The following is a 20,979-nucleotide window of genomic DNA, read 5'->3' as shown; positions in this document are numbered from 1 at the left end:
TTTACTATCTCACCAGCCAGGCAGCTTAACCCTTGCCTGCCCAGAAAGTCCCTCCTCCCCAGCCCTGGCAGGAATAAGGGGGTCATCAGGTGGGCAAGGCTTAGCCCCCAGATAATCTCCTGCTCCCCCCCTTCAAAAAACCCCCCAACCCTCTGGATTGGGATTGGTACCCTAAAGTAAGTAAGCAATCTCCGGCATGGATTTAAAAACGCATTTGCTGCTCTCAACAAATCTAGGGAGACACATTGCAAGCGCTAGCTGAAAGCTGAGCTTGGTTTCCCAGGTGCCAAGGGGGGGTTTCTATTTTTGGGGGGGGGGAGGAACAACGTCAATTCCTTCCTCCTCTCCCCTCCCCATTGATTTTGTTTGAAAGCAACTTGGCTGTTTTGGAAAAAAAAAACAAGGTTATCAATGCAATGAATTTATTCATTCTGCGACACACACCCCATTCCCAAAGCTATCTGTTGCCATAGGTAGATAGATAGATAGATAGATAGATAGATAGATAGATAGATAGATAGATAGATAGATAGATAGATAGATAGACGATTGATAGATGTAGATGATAGACAGAGAAATAGATGATTGATATAGATAGACGATAGATATATAGATGATCGATAGACAATTCATAGATGTAGATGATAGATATATAGATGATTGATATAGACGATAGATGATAGACGATCGATAGATGTAGATGATAGACAGATATTAATATAGATGACAGATAGATAGATAGATAGATAGATAGATAGATAGATAGACAGATAGACAGACAGACTGAGACATCCCAAGGCTTTCAAATATTCTGAAATTTTAAATGGCATTTTATTCCAAAATGTTCTTCCTCCATTTCTGGAAATGTTTGAAGATGCTGGACAACTAGTTCTTCAGGAGCGTTGAACTGGTTTTTTCTGCCCATTGCATCTGGCTGGCCTAGATGCCCTTTAGGTTTCCTTCCAATTCTATAAAGCATTTTTTTGTTTGTTCGTTGGGTTTCCAAATTCTCTTATAAAAAGCTCCAAGGCAGGAAATTGATTTTTCTCTTCCTCTGCAACCAGCCTGGAAACAAAGGTGATAAAATCCTGGGCAAGCACGTAATTTAAGTGGATTCCTTTTTTTTTTTTTTTTTAAGGAGTTTGCTATACTGGGGATTATGGTTGATCATTAATCCAGCATCCCGCTGACATTTTTAGCGAAAAAGACTTATTTGAAAAGGTAATTGAAGTATCAAGGCTGCTTCAGTTTTCCGGATTTTAAAGGCTCCCCAATTTGATCGACAAAAGAAGAAAAAAAAATCAAATGAAACAACAAATAAATTTTAAATTTTTTTTCACATTTTCCCGTAAACCTTCCCGGATTCTGCTAAGTTTCAGCTGCAGCTCGAATGGGATTCTAAGTACCCCTAGTCAGAAATTAATGAGATGAATAATTTACTTCTGTGTAAATACACACAGCAGCCTCAGCACACTTCCATGGACCCAGATGGGTGGTAAACACATTTCCCAAGAGTTGCGTCTTGTTCCTAGCAAACACACACAATTCTGCTTTTCCTTCAACGCCGCAACGTCCTTCAAAAGGATCAAGCTGGAATAAGGGAATTTAGGAATTCTCCCTTGGTGCTTTGCAGAGGGATGAATCCATTGAGCACAGCGTGTTTAAACCACTATGTCTTAACCTTGATCACTTCTTGAAGATGTGTGTGGACTTCAACTTTCAGAATTCCCTAGCCAGAATTTTTTTGGGGGGGGGGTTTGAAATCCAGACACGCTGGGTGGGAATTCTGGGAATTGAAGTCCAGATAATGCTGGGTGGGGAATTCTGGGAGTTGAAGTCCAGATAATGCTGGGTGGGGAATTCTGGGAGTTGAAGTCCAGATAATGCTGGGTGGGGAATTCTGGGAGTTGAAGTTCAGATAATGCTGGGTGGGGAATTCTGGGAGTTGAAGTCCTTTCACCTTGCCAAGATTGAGAAACACTGATTTTATGCTAGACTCACTGGGTATGAGATGAGCGGTAAATACATTTAATAAATAAATAAATAGGTAGGTAGATGATAGATGTGATAGATAAGATAGAAGCCAAATAGATGATAGATAGCTGATAGATAATAGCTATGATAGATTAGACAGAAAAATATAAATAGAAATATAAATGGATAGATGATAGATAGATGATAGATAGATGGATGGATGGATGGATGGATGGATGGATGATAGTAATATGGATAGATGGATGGATGGATATAGATATATATAGATATTAGGAAAGAATGATAGATAGATAGGTAGATGGATGGATGGACGGACGGATGATAGTAATATGGATGGATGAATGGATATAGATATATAGATATAGATATTAGGAAAGAATGAGAGAGAGAGAGAGAGAGAGAGAGAGAGAGAGAGAGAGAGAGAGAGAGAGAGAGAGAGAGAGAGAGAGAGATAAAAACAAGTTTTTCCAGGGTTTTGACAGGGAAAACATAAGTTATAAGCCCAGGTTGGGGAGGGGATCCACCCCGCCCACTGAGCACCAAAGGTGGGAGAATCAGATGGGTTAAGAAACGATTGGAAGGACAAAAGCGCCCTCTACCGGAAGGCGTCTTGCTCTGCACTGATTTCACCCAGAGAAGGGGGAAAAAATTAAAACATTAAAAAGGAAGACAAACAGGCTTTTTAGTTTAAGAATCAAGGCACCAACAAAAGATCGTGCAAAAAGAAGCAGCCCATCTGGATGGGTAAACCGAGCCAGCTTCTGAGATTCTTTCTCCAGCTACATGGAAAGCAGAGTTTCTTAAAAAATATTCAACCACCTAAACCCAGATTCTGCACAACTAAATTCCCAGATAAAAAAAAAAATCAGTTTTAAACTCAATTAGGCTTGCCAATTTAATGCACACCCTATAACGCAATGCATAGGAAAACGTATAGGTCATTAAAATAAAATAAAATAAAAACTTAGAATCGCAGACAGGGGTGGAAAAAGGCAGAGCTGGTGGAAAGACCCAAGAAAGGAAACCCAGATGCAGAAGGGGGGGAAAGAAAACTCATCCATGATGGAAACAGTTTTCCCAGTCTGGCTGCGGGTCTGTCATTCCCAGGGACGCCCAGAATGCAAAAGTCGCAGACTTAAATGTGATAATAAGCCAAGCGCCTAATCGGAAGACTAAAGAAAAACGTGCATGGGGTTTTCTGTATTTATTTTGAATTGTTTTGGAGAATATAGGGGGGGGGGGAGAAAAAAAATTCAGGCTAGCTTAGCAGAGGATGGTTTCGATCCATCGACCTCTGGGTTATGGGCCCAGCACGCTTCCGCTGCGCCACTCTGCTTTTCGGGCAATGGAGGTCTCTTTTGACCTATTATGAAAAACCGAAGCACATGCGCACTAAACAGTTTCAACTCCGCTTTGAATGGACTCTTGAAAGTACAGGCTTCCCGCGCCGCGCGTGCGTCGACGGCGGGAACCTCCCGCCCACGACTCTTGTTAGGATTGGTTGCGCTTCCCGCTCGCCACCTTCCCATTGGCTACCTTCCCCTTGTTTGCAGAAGCGGGGACAGGCAGGCGGAAAGACCAATGGTTTTCCAGAGAAGGGCGGGGGAAAAACCCAACCCGCTCCCACCATTGGCCGAAACGGGCCAGCAGCCAGAGCAACCCGTAGCGAGCCTTCTTACTTGGCCGCGCATCCAATCGCGGCGCGGCTTGTTGCCAGGCGGGCGAAGCGGCGGGTGCTGGAGCAGGCCGGGTGGCTTTTTCTTTCAGATTTCTGCTCACACTTTTCTCCCCCTTCCGAGCGCGGCCGCCGGGAATCGCTTTCCCCGCCTCAGCCGGAGCGGAGACGGTCCCTTCCCTGACGGAGACATGAGGTGAGGCCGGAGGAGGAGGGGGAAAAATCGAGGCCTTCCTCGGCGGGGGAAGAAAAAGCACGAGAGGAAGTGGGGGGGAGGGGGAAGAAGAAAAGGGTACGGCCGGACTACAACTCCCATCGTCCCCGCCTCCTAGCTGCGCTCGGGAGGGGAGGCGGCGCCTGGACCACAACTCCCATCGCCCCGAGAGAGAGAGCTTTGATGGGAGTTGTAGTCCCGGGTGGGAGGAAAAGAAAGAAAGTAGAGCCTCCAGAAACAGGAGCAGTCTATCTGCGGCGCAGGAGAGGCGTTTGGATGCTCTGAGGGTGGTTCCTATTCACATTCTTAATAAATAATTATAATATAATATGGTTCCCATTCATAATATTAGCAATAATAGCAATAATCGCGTTAACGATACATTGATACGTCATTAATAGTGATAATAGTAATTAGTAATAACAAAACTGATAATTATTATAGTATAACTATATTGTTACGATTATATTATGGTTATATTAGAATGATCAAGATGATTACCAGGTTATGATTGTATTAGGATGGAATGATCAAAGTGATTATCAGGTTGATTGTATAGTTATATTATGATACGAAAATCCCTCTTAAGCTTCAAGCTCTCCCACACCCAGCAGTGCTTCCCCATCCTTACGTAAATGAACTGTGCACAGAAGACAACTAATCACAGCCTCGACTTTTGCTAATTCCCACTCCCCTCCATTTCTTTCAGGGGCGACCGAGGCCGTGGCCGCGGCGGACGCTTTGGGTCTCGAGGAGGCCCTGGCAGCGGGTAAATTCCACGTGGGGGGGTTGCTTAACAAAGGGGTGCCTTCACCCAGAGCAGCAAACCTAGCAATGGAGAGAACTTTGCATGCATTGTGACTCTAAAGTATAAACACTGGTAGCTTTGCAGCTAAGGGAATTTAACATTGTAAGAATTGGGCCTACCTTCTGCTGTTTCCTGGGGGGGCTTTTGTAGGCCTTGGGAAAGATGGAGGCCTGGGAGATCTGCTGTAGCTCAGCTGCCCTGCTTGCTTCTTGATCACCAGTGAAGTCTGTGCAAGGAAGAGGACTCCTATATATATATAATATCTTTCACGTGTGTTGCTCAATCAGAGTAGATGCACCTGGCTCTAGGCCTGATCCTGCTAATACTCAATTCCTGGAAATTCAATTCAGGAAAGGCAAAATCAGTATTTGTTTTTCAGTTCTGTCCAACTTGATAACCCACCTAGCACCTTGGCCCATGACTTCTCTTCCCATCCTTCTGTGCAGAGAGGAAGGGACTCTTAATCTCACATTAACCTGGTGAAGAAGATCTTAAATTCTTCTCCACACCCCACACCCGCAAATCCATCGCGGATCGGGCGAGGTAAGTGTGAGTCCTCATCTCTTTTCTTTCCTCTGTTCCAGGTTCCGACCTTTTGTGCCTCACATCCCTTTCGACTTCTACGTGGTGAGTGGGTCTGGCTGCCTCCCCAAATACGTCTCGTAGCAGACTTTAGAGAACTTTAAAAAACCAAACTGAACCGTTGGCTGTAAAAGGCAGATGTGGGCAGGGGGGGCCAAAAAAATCACCTTCCCTAATGGGATTTTTCTGCCTTCAGTGCGAGATGGCTTTCCCTCGGGTGAAGCCGGCTCCGGACGAAACCTCCTTCAGCGAAGCCCTGTTGAAGAGAAACCAGGATCTTGCTCCAACCTCCGCTGAACAGGTGGGCCCTCAAGTTCCTCCCAGGGCAAAATAAAAATATGTGGGTTAAAGTCGGCGGCAGGAGCTCAACATCTGAGTACAAGTCTAATTTCCCTATTTTAAACATGCTGAGAGGTGGAGAATTAAGCCTTTTAAATGCTCTCCCCCCCTTCCTCTTCAAATTAGGCCTCCATTCTTTCACTGGTCACTAAGATCAACAATGTGATCGACAACTTGATTGTGGCACCAGGAACGTTTGAAGTGGTGAGTAGGACCGTGGAGAATGGGTGTGTTTACCAAGCCAGCATTCAAAGATTAAGAATAGTTACATTTTTATGGGGCTTCTTGCTTTGTGTTCCAGGTTACGTTTAAACCATGGCCACGTTTAAACAGAATAACAGAAAACAGATTGGCAGGGACCGTGGAGGTCTTCTAGTCTAACCCCCTGCTCAGGCAGGAAACCCTGTTTGATTCATTGCGACCTTTCTTTGCCGCTTAGCACAATGTGGAAACTGCACCAGTTGTGCTTTGCTGCAAACCCAGAGTGGATAATAATCTGGTTCCTATGTGAATTTCGGCTTTCTTATCTTTGGCCCTTGACTGACAGGGTGTATTCACCAGCCTTTTTTCTTTCAGACAAGCAACTAACACAGACACTTGTGAGCTTACCAACTAAGCCCCCAAATGACCTTGCTGCCTTCCCGAAATCCCATTTTTCCCATCTTTTTTTTTTTTTCTTTCTCCCTCCTTCCCAGCAAATCGAAGAAGTCCGCCAGGTGGGCTCATACAAGAAAGGCACCATGATGACCGGTCACAATGTGGCGGATCTGGTTGTGATCCTCAAAATCTTGCCCACGTGTAGGTGTTGGCCGGCAGGGAAGGGAGGAAGGTGGAGTTGGCGCGAAGCCACAACCTCCTAAACTAACTTCTGCCTTCTCCTGCAGTAGAAGCCGTTGCTGCTTTGGGGAACAAGGTGGTGGAGTCTCTACGGACCCAGGACCCCGCGGAAGGTAAGCGACGGCTCCCGCAGAGTTACGGACCGCCCAGCTGGGAGAGGTCTCAAATAAGAGGATCCATAATCTCGTGAATGAACTTCCTCTCCCTTCCTCTTTTTTTCACCTCTTCAGTGCTGACCATGCTTACCAATGAGACGGGCTTCGAAATCAGCTCGGCGGACGCCACGGTGAAAATCCTCATCACCACCGTGCCCCCCAATCTTCGCAAGCTGGACCCTGAGCTGCACCGTAAGTGTAGCGGGCCGCTTCCTCCCTTGGGAAAAGGTGGGAGCGGGTTAGGATCAGGGTTGAGGACAGAAAAAAAGAGATTGCGTACAAGGTCGGCAAGCGTGGGAAAGCCTCTGTTTCCAGCCTGCTTTGGGGGACTTTTAAAACTCTGGGTAAAAGCGAAGAAGCAAAGTGAATCATAAAATATTTCTCCCCCCAGTGGATATTAAAGTGCTGCAGAGCGCCCTGGCCGCCATCAGACACGCCCGCTGGTTTGAAGAAAACGCCTCGCAGTCCACGTAAGTTTATTTTTTTTGGAATTTTTTTTGGGGGGGGGATCTGGGAGCTGCTTTCTGTCCCTGCAAAAGAGGAGCAAGATTTTGCATTTTGCCTGCCATTTTTGGTTTCTGTTTAGCCTAGTTTTTGGCTGCCTTGTCTTAAGTCAAGTTATTTCGAAAAAGGCTGTAATACTGTTGCTTTAATTTTGTCTAGAAGCCAGCTGTTTCTCAGCGTGGCAGTTTTCCCAGTCAAATATTTAAGCACGGGTTTGGGCACCATCGCAAACTGGTGTGGTCCTTGTGCATTACTTGAAGGTGTTTGCTGAGGTGGAGATAACCAACTCCTCTGCTTCCTGGCCCAAAAGTTTTGCATCAGAGAGAACCACAACTGCCCTTTTCTCCTTTCAGGGTGAAAGTTTTGATCCGCCTCTTAAAGGATCTCAGGATGCGTTTTCCGGGCTTCGAGCCTCTCACGCCGTGGATCCTGGACTTACTCGTAGGTTTCAGAACCAGTGGGGAAGTTTAAAAGAAACTAAATTCCAAAATTTAGATTCGCCAGTTGCATTCTTGGCACTTGGATTCCACACATAAGCCTTCCCTCGCCTCTTTCGCGCCATATAGAGCCCAAATTTCAATTTCCGTCTCCCTTGAGATCTGATGGCCAAGTCGTTTAGGGAAGCAGAATTCTTGGGATCCAAAAAGGCAGCCCAAATAATTTAATTTTAGGCCTTTACCCAGTGAGCCACTCCTGGATTTAAACTCGTTGAGAAGAACGCCAGCCATTTTGTCATTTTCCCCAATCCTGGTTTTATCCTTAAATAGAATTGGCCACCATCCCATCAGGCAAAACGTGGACCGTGAGGATGCGAATCCCTTTGATCACCAAAATATTCCTATTTCCAAGTTCACACTTGATAGATTTGAGCTCCCAGGCAGAGGGAAGTGAAAATCAAAGTCTCCTCTTGCTGAATTTTTTCTCTGTGATTCTAGGGACATTACGCAGTGATGAACAACCCGACTCGGCAGCCGTTGGCTCTCAACGTAGCTTACAGGTACAGTTGAAAACCACGTTCCCAAGAGTTGAGAGGGGTTTTTTAATTTTATTTTAAGGGTGAAAAAGTTTCCTTGCTTCTGGTCATCCTTAAAGCCCCATTGAGTGCTTCAGGTTCCCAGAACTGGGGAACACACACACCACACTCCAAGCTTTGGACTCGCTTTTTGGGATGAAAACATTAGCAACTCAAATTCCCGATCAAGAACAGCCATGGAGAAATTTTTATCTTTATGCTTTTTTTTTTTTCCCTCTTCCCAGGCGCTGCCTTCAGATCTTGGCTGCGGGACTGTTCCTTCCCGGCTCGGTCGGCATCACTGACCCGTGTGAGAGCGGGAATTTCCGAGTCCACACCGTTATGACCCTGGAGCAGCAGGTAGCGTCCTGCCTTAAATTGGGTCACCCTCAAGATCGATCAGAGCTTTTCCCAGTTTGCTTTGACTGCAGCCGAGTCGCTTGTCTGGCCTGCCAGATGCCCCAATTAAATCCCTCTGCCTCTCTGCATGATTATAGTTAAATAAATTTAAATTTAGGCTTTTTTTTCTGTATCATTTGCAGCTTTGGTTAGAAACTCTTTGCGCTTCGATTATTTGGCCAAGAGTGGTTAGACATATGCCTGGATGTCCCATTAAATACAGCCTGGCGCTATGATTATAGTTGCAAATTGTAAAGTCGTGTCTCATTTGTTTATAAGCCTGGCTTAGCTTCTCTGTACAGTTGGTTAAATTTAAGAGGAAGAGCAATGAGGCTGTGAAAAGTGGGGTTTAATTCTTCCCAGGTCTGAAGCCCCCTAACTCAGGGCAGCCTCCATCTTTTTTCCTCTTAGGACATGGTTTGCTACACGGCTCAAACCCTCGTCCGCATTCTCTCTCACGGGGGCTACCGCAAGATCCTGGGGCAGGAGGGAGACGCCAACTGTAAGTATGGAAGTATTTGGAGAGACCTGGCAGAGGGAGGGAGGGAGGGAAGGCAAGGCCGCCAAGCCGCGTCCGTAAGAAACCCAGAGAAATGGGCACCAAGGGGTGGCTGGCATCCCCTCGCCCATCTTCCTGGACCACTGAAGTTCCTTGGTTTGCAGACCTCGCGACGGAAATGTCCACCTGGGAAGGGGTGATCGTGACCCCGTCGGAGAAGGCTTACGAGAAGCCGCCGGAAAAGAAGGAAGGGGAGGAGGAGGAAGAGAATCAGGAAGAGCCGCCCGCTGGGGAGGAAGAGGAGAACATGGAAACACAGGAATGATCCGGGCCCTCGGGTATGTTTTGAATCCTGTTGTTGCGCCATTTTCTCTCTGGAGGCGGAAGGGGGGGGGGGTCTTCCCAAAGGGCTCAGGTAGGATCAATCGGGTTAAGGTCTTCCGAACATCTGTTCTCGGTCTTCCAGACGTTGCCAAAATCAGGAACCACCAAAAGCTCACAGTCCCAAGCCAGGATCTCAGAAAGGGATCTTTCTTTGTGAAATATTTGCAGCCTTAACTGTAACGTGGCGATTGTCCCAAAACAGGAGCCCCCCCCCATGGGGAAATTTTAAAATCACGTTTCTGTCTTCCAGAAGACTCAAACTCAATCCTGTTTGTCTTTCAGAGGAATTCTCCACGTCTGAAATGCGATTGGATGAGCCAGACACAGAATCCGAAAAAGCCGCCCTTCTCTATCCAGTTCTTAAATGTCTTCGTTTTTATAACTTTTACCATTAAAATGAGGTGTTCCTTATAAAAAGGTGGTGTTTTGTACAAGAGCTTTGTAATTCTTCATTGCTGTCAAATCCAAGAGGCCTTCACGTTATCATTAACAAAAAATATATATATATACATATTTCCTCACCAGGAATCCCCTTCTAAGTCCTTTTTAACAGTCCTTTTCACTACAGGAAGAGGAGGGAAAAATTACCTTCCATGCTAAACTTCCCACGACTTTGGTTATTTTTCTGAATTTTTCAAATCAACCAGCAAACTCTCCTGAGCCTCAAGCAGTCTCATTTTTGTGAGAAATTGTGTTGCCTCCCATGCTTTTTCAACGAATTCATCCCCCAAAGCAGCCGCAAATTTAGGGTTTAACCCACGGGGATGTTTCCAGAGGATGCTCTTAACTGCCCCTTGGTGTAAAAGGCACTCAGCTATGCTCTTCCTGGGCATTTTTCCTTCGCCTTTTCCCCCCCAAAATCAGCCTGCAAGACGAACAAGAGTTCATTTTCGTTGAAACTTTATTTTTCCCCCCTCCAGAAGGAAAAAAAATCACGGTCCAACTTTTTATGTTATTGTTATTATCCCACACCCGTTAAGGGAGCCATCCTTCCACTCTGCAGGAGTATAATTTTAACACCCCACGACACAAAATTACTTCCATTCTTCCTCTCTGCTTTGAGTTGCAAAACGAGCCCAGCAAAATCCTTTCCTCTGCAGTACCCCAAAAGCCCATTATTTTTTGTCCCTTTCCAAGATTTATTCCGGAGTTTGTGGTGTCTTGTAAAAACAGCTACAAGCTTGGGGTTTTTTTTCCAGCCCTTCCGGCCCCCCTCCTCACTTGCTGGGAGAGCTATGGGGGTAGTTGCTACTCGCATCCAGGAGGGCCTTCCTCCGGGCGGTCTCCTTGCCCACGCTGTGGTTGAGCCTTCTCAGGCGTTCCTGCGGGGAACACGGTTAGCAGAGCACTTTAATTAAGAAGCTGCCTGGCTTTTGACAATGTTTCAAATCCCTCAAGCTAAGTTGCTAGTCCTTTACAAGGAAAAAACTAAAGCTCAACTTTCTTACTCCATTTTGGTAGCTGCAAAAAATATCCACAAAGAACTACAGAAACTGCCCTCCCCACTGTGTCTCTAGATACCCTTTGGGCTGTGCCAGATTCCAATCCCCATCATCCCCTGCCCGCAATCCAGCCCCATTGAAGGCACCTGGGCGTTCTGCAGGATGTTGTTCACCAGAACGACCCTGCGCCGGGCGTTGAGCAGCTTCTTCACATAGGGATCCAAGTCGAGGGCAACTTTCTGGTCCTCATTGATCCGGCAGAGCTCTGGGAGGGAAGGAGGGAAAAACTGGTGGGGGGCTTGGGGGGGGGGCAAAGTGGGCTCCACCACTAATGTTCGGACTTACCTGCAGCCAGGCTGTCAATGTGCTCCCGCAGCTCCACCTGGCTCTCCCTGCCGAAGAGAGAAAGACAGCCTGAATTAGGTCTGGGGGTCTTTTAAGCGGATTGAATCTACAATGAGGCCTAAAGGAAGCTGCACCCACCTGCCTGTCTCCGAAGGCAGAAGCATGGCCTCTCCTTCAAATCAGGGCAGCTGCACCGGACGGACACCCACCTGTCTGTCTCTGCAATACACACACACCATCCCTAATTGATGGCATGGACGTGCATGTCCAGGAAAAGGAAGCTGCACCTGGTGGATTATATCCCACCTGCTTAGCTCTGAATGCAGAAGCCCAGCTTCGAATCAGGGCAGCTGCACCGCACGGACAGCCACCTGTCTGCCTACCTGTCTCTGAGCCACCGGTCCCCCCCCCTCCCCTGCCTATCTGACGGTGTGTCTAGGAAGAAGCTGCTGCACCTGATGGATTACACCCCACCTGCCTGGCTCTGAACGCAGAAGCCTTCCCTCGCCTTCGAATCAGGGCGGCAGCACCAGACGGATACTCACCCACCTGTCTGCCTACTTGTCTCTGAGCACCCCCCCCCCAGAACCTAATTGAAAGGAAGCTGCACCTGATGGATTACATCCCACCTATCTGGCTCTGAACGCAGAAGCCCAGCCTCGCCTTCAACTAAGGGCAATTGCACCAGGCGGACACCCACCTGTCTGCCTACCTGTTTGAGACACACACACACGCACACAGCCTAACTGAAAGGAAGCTGCACCTGACGGATTACACCCCCTACTCGGCGGGCTCTGAGCCGGACGGACACCCGCCTGCCTGCCTACCTGACGGCGTGGACATGCGTGTCCAGCTGCCGCACGGCCGGCCGCAGGAACTCCAGCAGCCCCTCGGCGAAGAGGTCCCGGGCTGCCGGTACCGCCGGGCTGGAAAGACCCGCCGCCGCCGCCGCCGCCATTGCTGCCGCAGCAGAGCCTGCTGGGATAATCCGCGCCTGCGCACAGCCTTACCTGGAAACTAGCCGGGCCGTTGAGCGCCTGCGCCGGAGCTGCCCAGGGCGGCGCCTGGCCAGAGGCACGCTGGGAAACCGAGTCCTCCCGAAGTTTGATGGCCTTCGGACCTAATGTAATATAAAATTTAGGGGGGAAAGTCGCTTGCAACGCCCCGTTTTTTCTCCCTTCGCAAGGTCGGAGGAGCTGCGTTGAGTTGGGTCTCCCCCGTACAGCTTTAATTGGAAGCCTTCCTAGATTTTATAATGTTTCTATATGGTATATTGGAGTTCCCTTTTGAGAGCTGCATGCACCGAAATCTCATTTTAATATATGCTGATTAAAGTGACTATTAATAAAGTTATTATTCTATTCTATTCATGTATGTATACACCATTTGTTTATAAATAAAGCAAAGCCAATCTTGTATTCCATTCCTCCTACTTCCAGTAAGCCAGGAAGCTTTTAACCCAAAGCCAACAAAGTATTAATTTTCCAGAGACCAAACTGGAATAAATCTATTAACAGATCTCTCTCTCTCTAATGATATATATTTATCTTTTGATTGTAAGCCTGGTGTTACGATAAGCAGCCAATGAAACACAAAATCTGCCCCAGCAGAAAGAATCCAAAGGGGTGGAACTAACCCAACGAGGGCTAGTTCCCCACATCTTGGTTAGTTGATTTTGCACAAAATGACTACCTGGCTAGTGTAGCACACAAACCCTGATTTGGGCTTAGCCTGGCTGAATCAACAAAAAGAATATTTGTGTTCTATTTTCAAATTTTAATATGGAAGATGCGCAAAGCCAACAAGCTGGGCACAAAGGACATCCCTTAGTTGGTTCCCCCCCCCCCCCCGGCCCAGTCTCTCAGCCTTTCCACACACCCCAGAAGTGCAAATCAATCAAACTTTGAGCATGATTTGAGAAAAGGGACACCCCAGAAAACGGAGCATCCAAACTTTGTGACAAGGAAAATTAGAGAGCTAGTTTTTTTTTAATTATAGACTGTTTATTTAGCTGCCTATTGAAGTTGAGAAATGAAAACTCTATAGGAAACTTAAAGAAAAATTGGGATCTTGGCAGACGGTGGCCAGCAATGGGGCTGAAGGTACCAGCACAATTCAATTCTTTGCAGATTCCCCACCCACCCACCCACCCACCCACCCCCACCGCTGGATTCATCATTTGGACTCCCGACTGGCATCTTTCCTTGGGAAAAAAAGAACAACGACGACACACAACACACAGTCCAAGTTTTCATTTCCCTGCAATTGTTTCTTACAGAAAAACCGGGATGTTACAAGATGCCGTTCAGAACAGAGAGTTCACAAAACTGCAGATCCTGAGGGTGGGAGGGTGGAGGAGAGGAAGAGCAACCATCTCCTTGGCAACTCACAAACGCCCGCAACGCCCCACCCAAGAACATATCAATGAGAAGCCGCCGTTAAAAACGCACAAATAATAACAATAATAATAAAAAAACCCTCTCGGCTTCTTCTGGGGCTGTTGGGCTTAGAAAATTAAATTTGGGGCTGGATTTTAATTCATTTTCTCCTGGGGGAGGGAAGGATCCCGACGCCTTGAGCTCCCAGCCACAAAGTCATGTTGGGCAGGAAAGTGTGGGAGGGTCTCTGATTCGGCCGAGCCCCTCCCTCAAAGCTGGCCTTTGGGAGGGGTGTTTGGGGAGGGGGAGACATGCGTTGTTCCTCCACTGCGGGGCGAAGATGGGGGTCCCCGGGAGGGCGAGACAAGGCTGCTTGGCTAATAAAAAGGGGGGGGACCAACAGGAGCTGCTCAGCCCCCCCCCCAATGTTTAGAGGCCTTTAGAAAGGGGTCTTCGCTCCCCTGACACGTCCACACAACCAGGAGCGTCAAAACATCAAAGAGGAAACGTTCGAAAGGGATTGGGGGGCGGGTTCCTGGGTTTTCTACATTTCTGCCTCGGAGGTCCTCCCTGGTGGCAATTCTGGGCTGCCAGGAGGGGAGGACCATTCTACACTCCCCCGTGCCCCCCCAAGCCTCCCCCCTTTCCCAGTCTCAGTCATTGGTTTCCGGGTCTGTCTGAGCCATGTAAGCGTCCAGCTCGGCGTCCAGGTGTCCTTTCGTCTTTGACATGTAAGCGTCCAGCTGGTTGTCCAACTGCTCCTTGGTCAGCGCTGGGCGAGGGGCACCTCTACCCCGGCCCCGGCCTCTCCCGCGGCCCCCGAAGCCGCCCCTGGCCCGGCCGGCCATGCCGCGTCCTTGGAAGGGAGAAGAGACGGTTAGAAGGCCGCGAGGGAGGGAGAGCATGGGAGGCCCAACCCAACCACCCCCCCCCCAGCTATTTAAGAGTATAAACTCGGGATATTATCTTTATTATCGCTCAACTCCCAGAATTCCCCAGCTGGCCTGACTTGAAGACTCCTGGACTTCAACTCCCAGAATCCCTCAGCTGGGGAAATTCTGGGAGTTGAAGTCCGCCAGTCTTAAAAAGTGGCCAGGTTTGCAGACAGCCCCCCGACATCCCCGGGGTTCATTTCACTCACCTCTGCCGCCGAGGCCGCCCCGTCCCATGGCTCCTCGGCCGAGGCCGCCCCTGCCAGGCCCCGCTCGGCCCCTCATGCCTCCTCTCCTCAGCCCCATCCGGGGGGCCATGCCCCGTCCCCCCCGGAGCAAGCTCTGTCCTGTAAGAGGGAGAGGGGAAGGGTCCACGCAGAGGGTCTGAGATTTACGGCCCTGCCAGTAAATTCAAACCCCATGCCCCCCCCCCAAAAGCCTCCCTAGGTAAGAGTTTCCACCTTCTCCGGGGCAACCCCCCCCAAAGAATCTCAACCCACCCCCCAATTCCCCTGAAAAAAACAACAGAAAATGACAGAATTTCCCCACCTCTAAGCTTCTCTCTGTTCCCCCCCCCTCCAAAAAAAAAGATATGACAAGCTGGGCCCTGTTTAGATGCTAAAAAAGCTTCCTGGCTAATTCAAAAAACTGGGCCTTCCCTCCTGCCACACCCCTAGGTTTGTTAATGGGCGGGAGTCCTCCACTTACGACCGCTTGAAGTCATAAAGGCGTTGGCAAAAGCGACCCGTGAGCAGCCTTCGCGCTTGCGACTGCTGCCATGTCCCCTCGGTCACCCCATCGGGCCCTGGCAGGGATTTACGACAGTGGCCGCGTCGTGGGATCACGTGATCGCCACCGGCGACCGTCCCAGCCGGCTTCCGACAAGCAAAGCCGATGGGAGCAGCCAGACTCGTGATTCCCTTCACAAATTTCAACAACAACAAAAAAGGCTGCAGAATTAGGCACGACTCATTGTTCGATAATGGAGATTCGCGTCCCGATTGGGGTCGTAAGCCAAGGACTTACGACCCGTAACAACCTGTAACTCCTAAGCTACTAAGACGGCAACGCGTTACAAGCCCAGAAAAACCACAACTTTCAAGTCTTGCTGTCAAAGGGCATGAAGAGGCCACTTTTTTGGAGAACCCCCCCCAAGGGTACTCACCTCGCAGGGAGATCCCTCCGCGCAGAAATCCCCGTGCGCCACGGCCCCCACGCATGGCGCCCCGGGGCAAGCCTCTGTGCCCCATCGGCAGCCCCCGTCCTCCTAACCCCCGAGTCAGGGGTCCCGCCGGCCGGCCTAAGCGTGCCTGGATGTTACTTTTCCCCAGACGTTGCTTCAAGCTCTTCTGGAAGAAGGGAGAGTTAGAAGAAGGGGAAAGGCAGCGGGGACAAAAGCAGAACGTGCAATGGCACACCGAGGTGTGAGCTACCTTATGTAACCTATAAGGCAGAAATTTGCATATTAGCAGCATCACTGGGGTGGGGGGGGAGGAGGAGAGAATCTCACACGGCTGACTTTAGTCGCAGGAAGAAGTCAGCTCTGGAAATCTGAGTTCAGGGGCCAAACGACAAGACTCTTAATTCAGTTTGAGGGCAAGCAAAAGAGGAGACTGGCAAGCCCCCCCTGGTTCAGGTATGAGCTTTGCAGGCGGAAATTTCTGGGTTGAGCTTCAGATGACTGTCAATCATCCAGGTCCCGGTTGTCCCAAAAGGCATTCCCCCCCAAAAAAAAGGCAACTGGAGGTAGGTTCCCCCCTTTTGAATCCATAAATCAGGGGTCTTCAAACTTGGCCCTTTAATGACTCGTGGACTTCTGGGAGTTGAAGTCTACAAGTCATAAAAGGGCCAAGTTGGAAGACCTCTGCCGTAAATCCTTCCATTCCCCATCGGTCAGTTAGAAATGAAGCCGCTTGTTGGATGAGAAGCAAAAGGCTTTCAAAGGGAAAAATAATGTCTTAAGAAGGAAGAAAGGAAGGAGGAGGAGGGGGAGAAGAAGAAGGAGGAGGAGGAGGAGGAGGAAGGAAGGAAGGAAGAAGAGGAGAGAGAAAAAAAGCACCTTTGGGACAAAGCATCCCATCCCCAAAAAGACAGAAGAGAGGAAAAAAGACCTCAGCTAGAAGAATCAGGAATGGCTTGACTCGGCTTCATAGGAAAAAAAAAAAGCCCCCCCCCCCAAACATTAACCTCCCCAATGCCTCTTTGCTTGCAGGGCGGAAAAGCACAAAAGTAATACAATTTGTCACTGCCACATTACAGAAGAGCCCAGAGTGATAAAAACACTATTTCCCCTCCACCCTTTTTTTTTTTTAACAATTATCACCAAGCAGGGGAGATGCCACTTAACCATCTAAAATGCAAAGGAAACAAAATCCAGCTTGTTTGGGGACGGGATAGGATTCCACCTCTCTTGCTGGACTCTTTTGGTTGCAAAAACTCCAGCAACTAAAAGCACAGCTTAGAACAGCGGCTGCTTTCATTCATAAACTAAATCGCTCTCCGGCTTTCTCGCCCTGATTTTGCAACCCGACAATTCCACAGAATAAAAATTGCAGGGTTTTTTTATTTTATTTTTTGGCCAATTCACCCAATTATTTTTGCAAGGAGAGAGCCCGAACGTAGCCCTGCAGGATCCAATCAACTTAGCCTGCCCCCCCCCAGTCCTTCCCCACCCATCCAGCCGCTGAAGAGTCCCCACCTGGTTCTCCTCTCCCGGCCTCACCTGCTTGAGTTTCAAGGCAGCCTGGACGGAAGGCCTGTTTTCCATCTGCTGGGCCAGCCTCCGGTTTCGGGCACTGGCTAATTGCTGCTGCTGCATAGTAGCACGAATATTCACCGGGATCGGCTGTTTGTTCTTCAGCATATTAGTAAAGCTTCAAGGTCGAACAAAACGGGTGTGTTTAAAACAAACCTTTCAATTATAAACCCATTTTTAACCGGCATTCCACAGCCCTCTCAGAGCAAGGGGGGGCAGCTGCATCCCACGATTATTTTTTTTTATAAACGTAATAAGGTGGTTACACACTCAAGATCCCGTTTAAAGCGTAATGGGAACTCTTTTTTGTTTTTTCCACAAAGCGTGCCGGGGGAGGGGGGGGAAAGACACACAACATTCAAAAAGGTGTGGATGAAACCCAGAGACGGGCGTCCGAATAAAATCAGGCGAAGGTGGGAAACGGACAGAGCGAAGCAGAAATGGCAGAGAAGAGATGGGGAGGTGGAGGGTCCCAAGCAGACAGGGAAGGAAAAGATTTGGAGAGTGGAAGCGCTAGGTCACTCCCAAAGCTGCAACTCTCTAGACTTGGGACAGAGAGAGATCAAAATCAAAGAATGGAGGACCCTGCAGCCCCCTCAACGCCACCATCCGCGGGGCCTAAAACTGGCATAAAACCATCAACTCAGCTCCCTCTCCTTTTCCTGCTCAAGCTGGTCTATGCAGCAGAGTTAAAAAAACATCATGAAACGTGCATCGGATTATCACTGTACAAGAAGCATTTCGTGTACCTTCAACATCACCTCTGGGAGCAGCGATCTGATCGGATTTCAAAAAGTAACATAAATCAGAAGGGCCCACAAGACTTACTGAATATTTATTTTCCCCAGTCTGGTTCAGGATATGGTAGAAACAGGAGCAGAGGGCTAACAAGGTCTCGGCCGACATGAGACAGATCCCTGAGCTTTGCCAACTGGATCTGACGGTTTTTGGGGAAATCAACTTACTGATTACATCCAGAAAAAAAAAAGACTACAGGCAGTCCTCAGCTTATCACAACGGAGCCCATTTCTGTTGCTAAGCGAGACAGTTAAGTGAGTTTTGCCCCTTTCTTGCCCGTTATTACGTGAAACACTGCAGTTGTTAAGTGAGGAAGACAGCTGTTAAGTGAACCTGGCTTCCCCAGTGCCTTTGCAAAAGGCAAAGAGGATCCCGTGATACTGTGACCATCACAAAGACGAGTCGGTTGCCAAGTGTCTAAATTTTGATCACCTGCAATAGTCGTTAAGTGTGGAAAAGGGTCATAAATCACTTTCTGTCAGTGTCAAACGGCAACTGTTGCGAGCCGAGGACTGGCTGTAATAATGATCTTTTCCAGGGGAAGAAAGAATGCTGTGAAACTGCTGGGTCACAATTCTGTCCTGCTGGAGATTTGGGGCGATGAACCTAGGAATACAGTTTAAGACAGAAGGGGAACACAGCAGAAGCTTCAGGTCGACAGTCGGACATTTGAACTCACAGAGACACGGAGGAGGAGGAGGAAGGCATGCAGAAGAGAGGAAGCAGGTGATGGAGCCAAGCACTTGCCTCTTACAAGGCCTCCAAGGAGCCTTTGGGCTGGTTCAAGCGGCCAGCTGCCTGCCTCTTACAGCACAGACCACGCGGGGTGGCGCGTCTGCCTCGGGCACGGCAGGTAGCCTCCCACAGCTGCGGTGACATGCTACCGCGCTGCAGGCTCATCTCTTATCATATGAACACATGTGGAAGAAAAAAAGGAGGGCGCGGAGTTTCCTCAGGACACAATCCCACCACACGACCGTTTGCCAGTTAGACTGACACGTTTGCCCTTTCAACCTGGTGTACCACGGCGGGCCGCGGGATCGAAGGGCAGCGGGGAGCTGCCCGCCACTCTCGGCTGCCTCTGGATAGAGAACAAGCATCGCAAAGGCCTCTCTTGCTCTGGATGCCAAACAGAGTGACAAAACTAAAAAAAAAAAAGAACGTAAAAAAAGAAAAAAGATCTTATGAGCTGAAGGTGGCCGTTGTGTTCCTCACCGCTCGTTAAGAGACATCTTGCTGGTGCTCTTAAGCACGACTTTCGGCGCTGACTGCGCGGCCATCTCGGGTGCCCAGAACCTGCAGAAAAAAAAGAGGTTACTAGAAGATCCCAATTATTTATATCCTGCCTTTAATATTTTTTCTCAAATCACTCCAGGTGGCAGACATATCCAAGACACTTTCTTCCTCCTATTTTCCAGACAACCACCACCTTGGGAGGTAGGTCCAGCTGAGAGGGAGGGACAGGCCCAAAGTTACCTAGATGCTTTCCTGCCTAAGGCGGGACTAGAACTCACCGTCTCCCAGTGATTGCGTATTTGAAGTCATGGTCTTCTACTTTCTAGCCTAGTGTCTTAATTACCACCCCAAACTGGCTCCATTTTATTTTTTTATTTTATATTTTTGATTATTCATTCCTAGGGACCACCAGAAAGTGACCAGCTGCCCACTAAAATCCCCATCTCTGAAGCCAGCAGCCACAGGAGCGCCTCAGGCCACTTTGGGCCTCCCCTCTCCCCTCCAGCCTACCCTGCAGGGTTGTTGTAGGACAAATTTCAGGAACTCTTGATGCAGAATCCAACATAGGCTTCTAGAGGGGACTAACTGCTCGGGGAGAGGGCGCGGGCAAAAACCCACACTGGGATATCCCGCAAGGCTAAACACTCAAGTAAGCAAGCCTGTCCCAGGCTGGGTCCTCCCATAGTCCACCTCCAAGCAAAGCTGGACTACAATTCCCATCTTCCCCGAGAGAGGAAGGGCTGCAATCCCAATAATACCCAGAAGAGCCTTTAAGAGCCAGGTGCGGAGGGGGAAGCCATCCCGCCCCGCTCTACCGGAAGTCCCACCCACCCCCTTCCGGTAGGCCGCGTTTCGAGCCGGTCACATGGGACAACGGCCCCCCCCGAGCCCCCTCTAATTTCCCCCACCCACCCACCCACCCAGCGCGGCCCTCACCGTCGGGGGCGAGGCTCGCCCTGCTTGTTTGGCGACTCTGCCGGCGGCTGCGACGGGAGGCTCCGTTCCGGCCTCGCCCGGCCGGCCCCGTCGGATGCCCTGAACGCCAAGATGGTGGCGGTGGTGGTTCTTCCTTCACTATCCGTGTTTGCGGAGCAGCACGACGCGCTCCCCGCTCCGGCTTCTCCGGCTCTCCAATGTCTCCTCAGAAAGAGCCCGGCAAAATGGCGCCGCCCTGGCTTTTCTTTCTTCACGCTCGCGCATGCGCCGGCGGAGGGAGGAGGAGGCTCCGCCCTCTCCCGCGTGGCGCGCAGGCGCAAAGACCAAGACCATTATTTTTATATAGAGACGAATAGCTCTTCTTTTAGCCGCGAAGGGGCGGAGCTACACTCCTTCCGCAGCCTGCTCCATTCATCACGGGTTGCGAGGGGGCGGTACTTGGAGGCTGTGGGCGGGGCGCCACTTTTATGAATGGGAGAATTTCCTCCCCCCCCCGGAAAACTTAACTTTTTAAGAGGTTTTTTTTTTTTGCTTTGTTTTTCTTTTAAACGTCTGAATTGATTCCCAAAGAGCCTGTTTGGAGCCCGGCTAGTTGTCTCAGTGTGGAAAACAGTGCAGCTTTTGCATTTTTAGCTGGCCAACCCCCCCAGGGCCATTTTGTTAATGCGCCCGCAAGGCCCCCCCTCCAGACTCCCGCTGGGGCGCCTGGGTCTAGCTCCCTGCTTCTCTCAGGCTCCCCTCTTTGTCTTAAGAG

At 49.3% G+C, this 20,979-nt stretch overlaps 3 protein-coding genes and 1 non-coding gene across 5 annotated transcripts; 1 reads left to right on the top strand and 3 right to left on the bottom strand.

The window, feature by feature from the left end:
* Positions 1 to 3,259: 3,259 nt before the first annotated feature.
* TRNAM-CAU lies at positions 3,260 to 3,331 on the bottom strand. The gene has a single exon. It is a non-coding gene; the product is annotated as a tRNA-Met (tRNA).
* A 356-nt stretch (positions 3,332 to 3,687) lies between these two features.
* ILF2 (interleukin enhancer binding factor 2) lies at positions 3,688 to 9,837 on the top strand. Its single transcript, XM_039363460.1, has 15 exons — positions 3,688 to 3,866; positions 4,594 to 4,653; positions 5,277 to 5,319; positions 5,471 to 5,575; positions 5,740 to 5,817; positions 6,309 to 6,411; positions 6,498 to 6,563; positions 6,681 to 6,797; positions 6,997 to 7,075; positions 7,463 to 7,550; positions 8,045 to 8,106; positions 8,367 to 8,481; positions 8,932 to 9,022; positions 9,184 to 9,357; positions 9,686 to 9,837. Exons 1-14 carry the CDS (start codon positions 3,862 to 3,864, stop codon positions 9,342 to 9,344), a joined length of 1,173 nt encoding a protein of 390 aa, XP_039219394.1. The 5' UTR covers positions 3,688 to 3,861; the 3' UTR covers positions 9,345 to 9,357; positions 9,686 to 9,837.
* A 449-nt stretch (positions 9,838 to 10,286) lies between these two features.
* On the bottom strand, positions 10,287 to 12,180 carry SNAPIN (SNAP associated protein). The gene is made up of 4 exons (XM_039363461.1): positions 12,018 to 12,180; positions 11,191 to 11,237; positions 10,992 to 11,110; positions 10,287 to 10,725 (listed from the first exon to the last, which is right to left on the bottom strand). The coding sequence occupies exons 1-4, from the start codon at positions 12,146 to 12,148 to the stop codon at positions 10,621 to 10,623; spliced, it is 402 nt and encodes a 133-aa protein (XP_039219395.1). The 5' UTR covers positions 12,149 to 12,180; the 3' UTR covers positions 10,287 to 10,620.
* A 1,247-nt stretch (positions 12,181 to 13,427) lies between these two features.
* LOC120316977 (chromatin target of PRMT1) lies at positions 13,428 to 20,493 on the bottom strand. Of its 2 annotated transcripts, none has more exons than XM_039363181.1 (6): positions 20,226 to 20,493; positions 19,269 to 19,349; positions 17,223 to 17,373; positions 15,666 to 15,849; positions 14,710 to 14,847; positions 13,428 to 14,424 (listed from the first exon to the last, which is right to left on the bottom strand). In XM_039363181.1, exons 2-6 carry the CDS (start codon positions 19,331 to 19,333, stop codon positions 14,222 to 14,224), a joined length of 741 nt encoding a protein of 246 aa, XP_039219115.1. In that variant the 5' UTR covers positions 19,334 to 19,349; positions 20,226 to 20,493; the 3' UTR covers positions 13,428 to 14,221. The 2 variants fall into 2 exon arrangements, with proteins under 2 accessions (XP_039219115.1, XP_039219116.1); XM_039363182.1 differs by having other exon boundaries at positions 15,666 to 15,846; positions 20,226 to 20,492.
* Between the last annotated feature and the right edge of the window lie 486 nt (positions 20,494 to 20,979).

This window comes from Crotalus tigris, unplaced genomic scaffold, assembly GCF_016545835.1.
Source record: "Crotalus tigris isolate CLP2741 ecotype Arizona unplaced genomic scaffold, ASM1654583v1 scf7180000019553.37968852642:3898890, whole genome shotgun sequence".
NCBI lineage: Eukaryota > Metazoa > Chordata > Lepidosauria > Squamata > Viperidae > Crotalus > Crotalus tigris.
Note: the sequence above shows the minus strand (reverse complement) of the source record. Positions and strands in the feature narration are given on the sequence as shown.

Bases quoted from the DNA above. Each gene is read 5' to 3' on its own strand.
- ILF2 (XM_039363460.1), top strand. The intron at 8,107-8,366 runs GTACAGTTGAAA...CCCTCTTCCCAG, and splicing joins GCTCTCAACGTAGCTTACAG to GCGCTGCCTTCAGATCTTGG. The intron at 8,482-8,931 runs GTAGCGTCCTGC...TTTTCCTCTTAG, and splicing joins TTATGACCCTGGAGCAGCAG to GACATGGTTTGCTACACGGC.
- SNAPIN (XM_039363461.1), bottom strand. From the start codon at position 12,148: ATGGCGGCGGCGGCGGCGGCGGGTCTTTCCAGCCCGGCGGTACCGGCA. The intron at 11,238-12,017 runs GTAGGCAGGCAG...TCTCTTCGGCAG, and splicing joins ACGCATGTCCACGCCGTCAG to GGAGAGCCAGGTGGAGCTGC. The intron at 11,111-11,190 runs GTAAGTCCGAAC...CTTCCCTCCCAG, and splicing joins CATTGACAGCCTGGCTGCAG to AGCTCTGCCGGATCAATGAG.
- LOC120316977 (XM_039363181.1), bottom strand. From the start codon at position 19,333: ATGGCCGCGCAGTCAGCGCCGAAAGTCGTGCTTAAGAGCACCAGCAAG. The intron at 15,850-17,222 runs GTGAGGCCGGGA...CCCTTCTTCCAG, and splicing joins CTGCCTTGAAACTCAAGCAG to AAGAGCTTGAAGCAACGTCT. The intron at 14,848-15,665 runs GTGAGTACCCTT...TCCCTCTTACAG, and splicing joins CGGAGGGATCTCCCTGCGAG to GACAGAGCTTGCTCCGGGGG.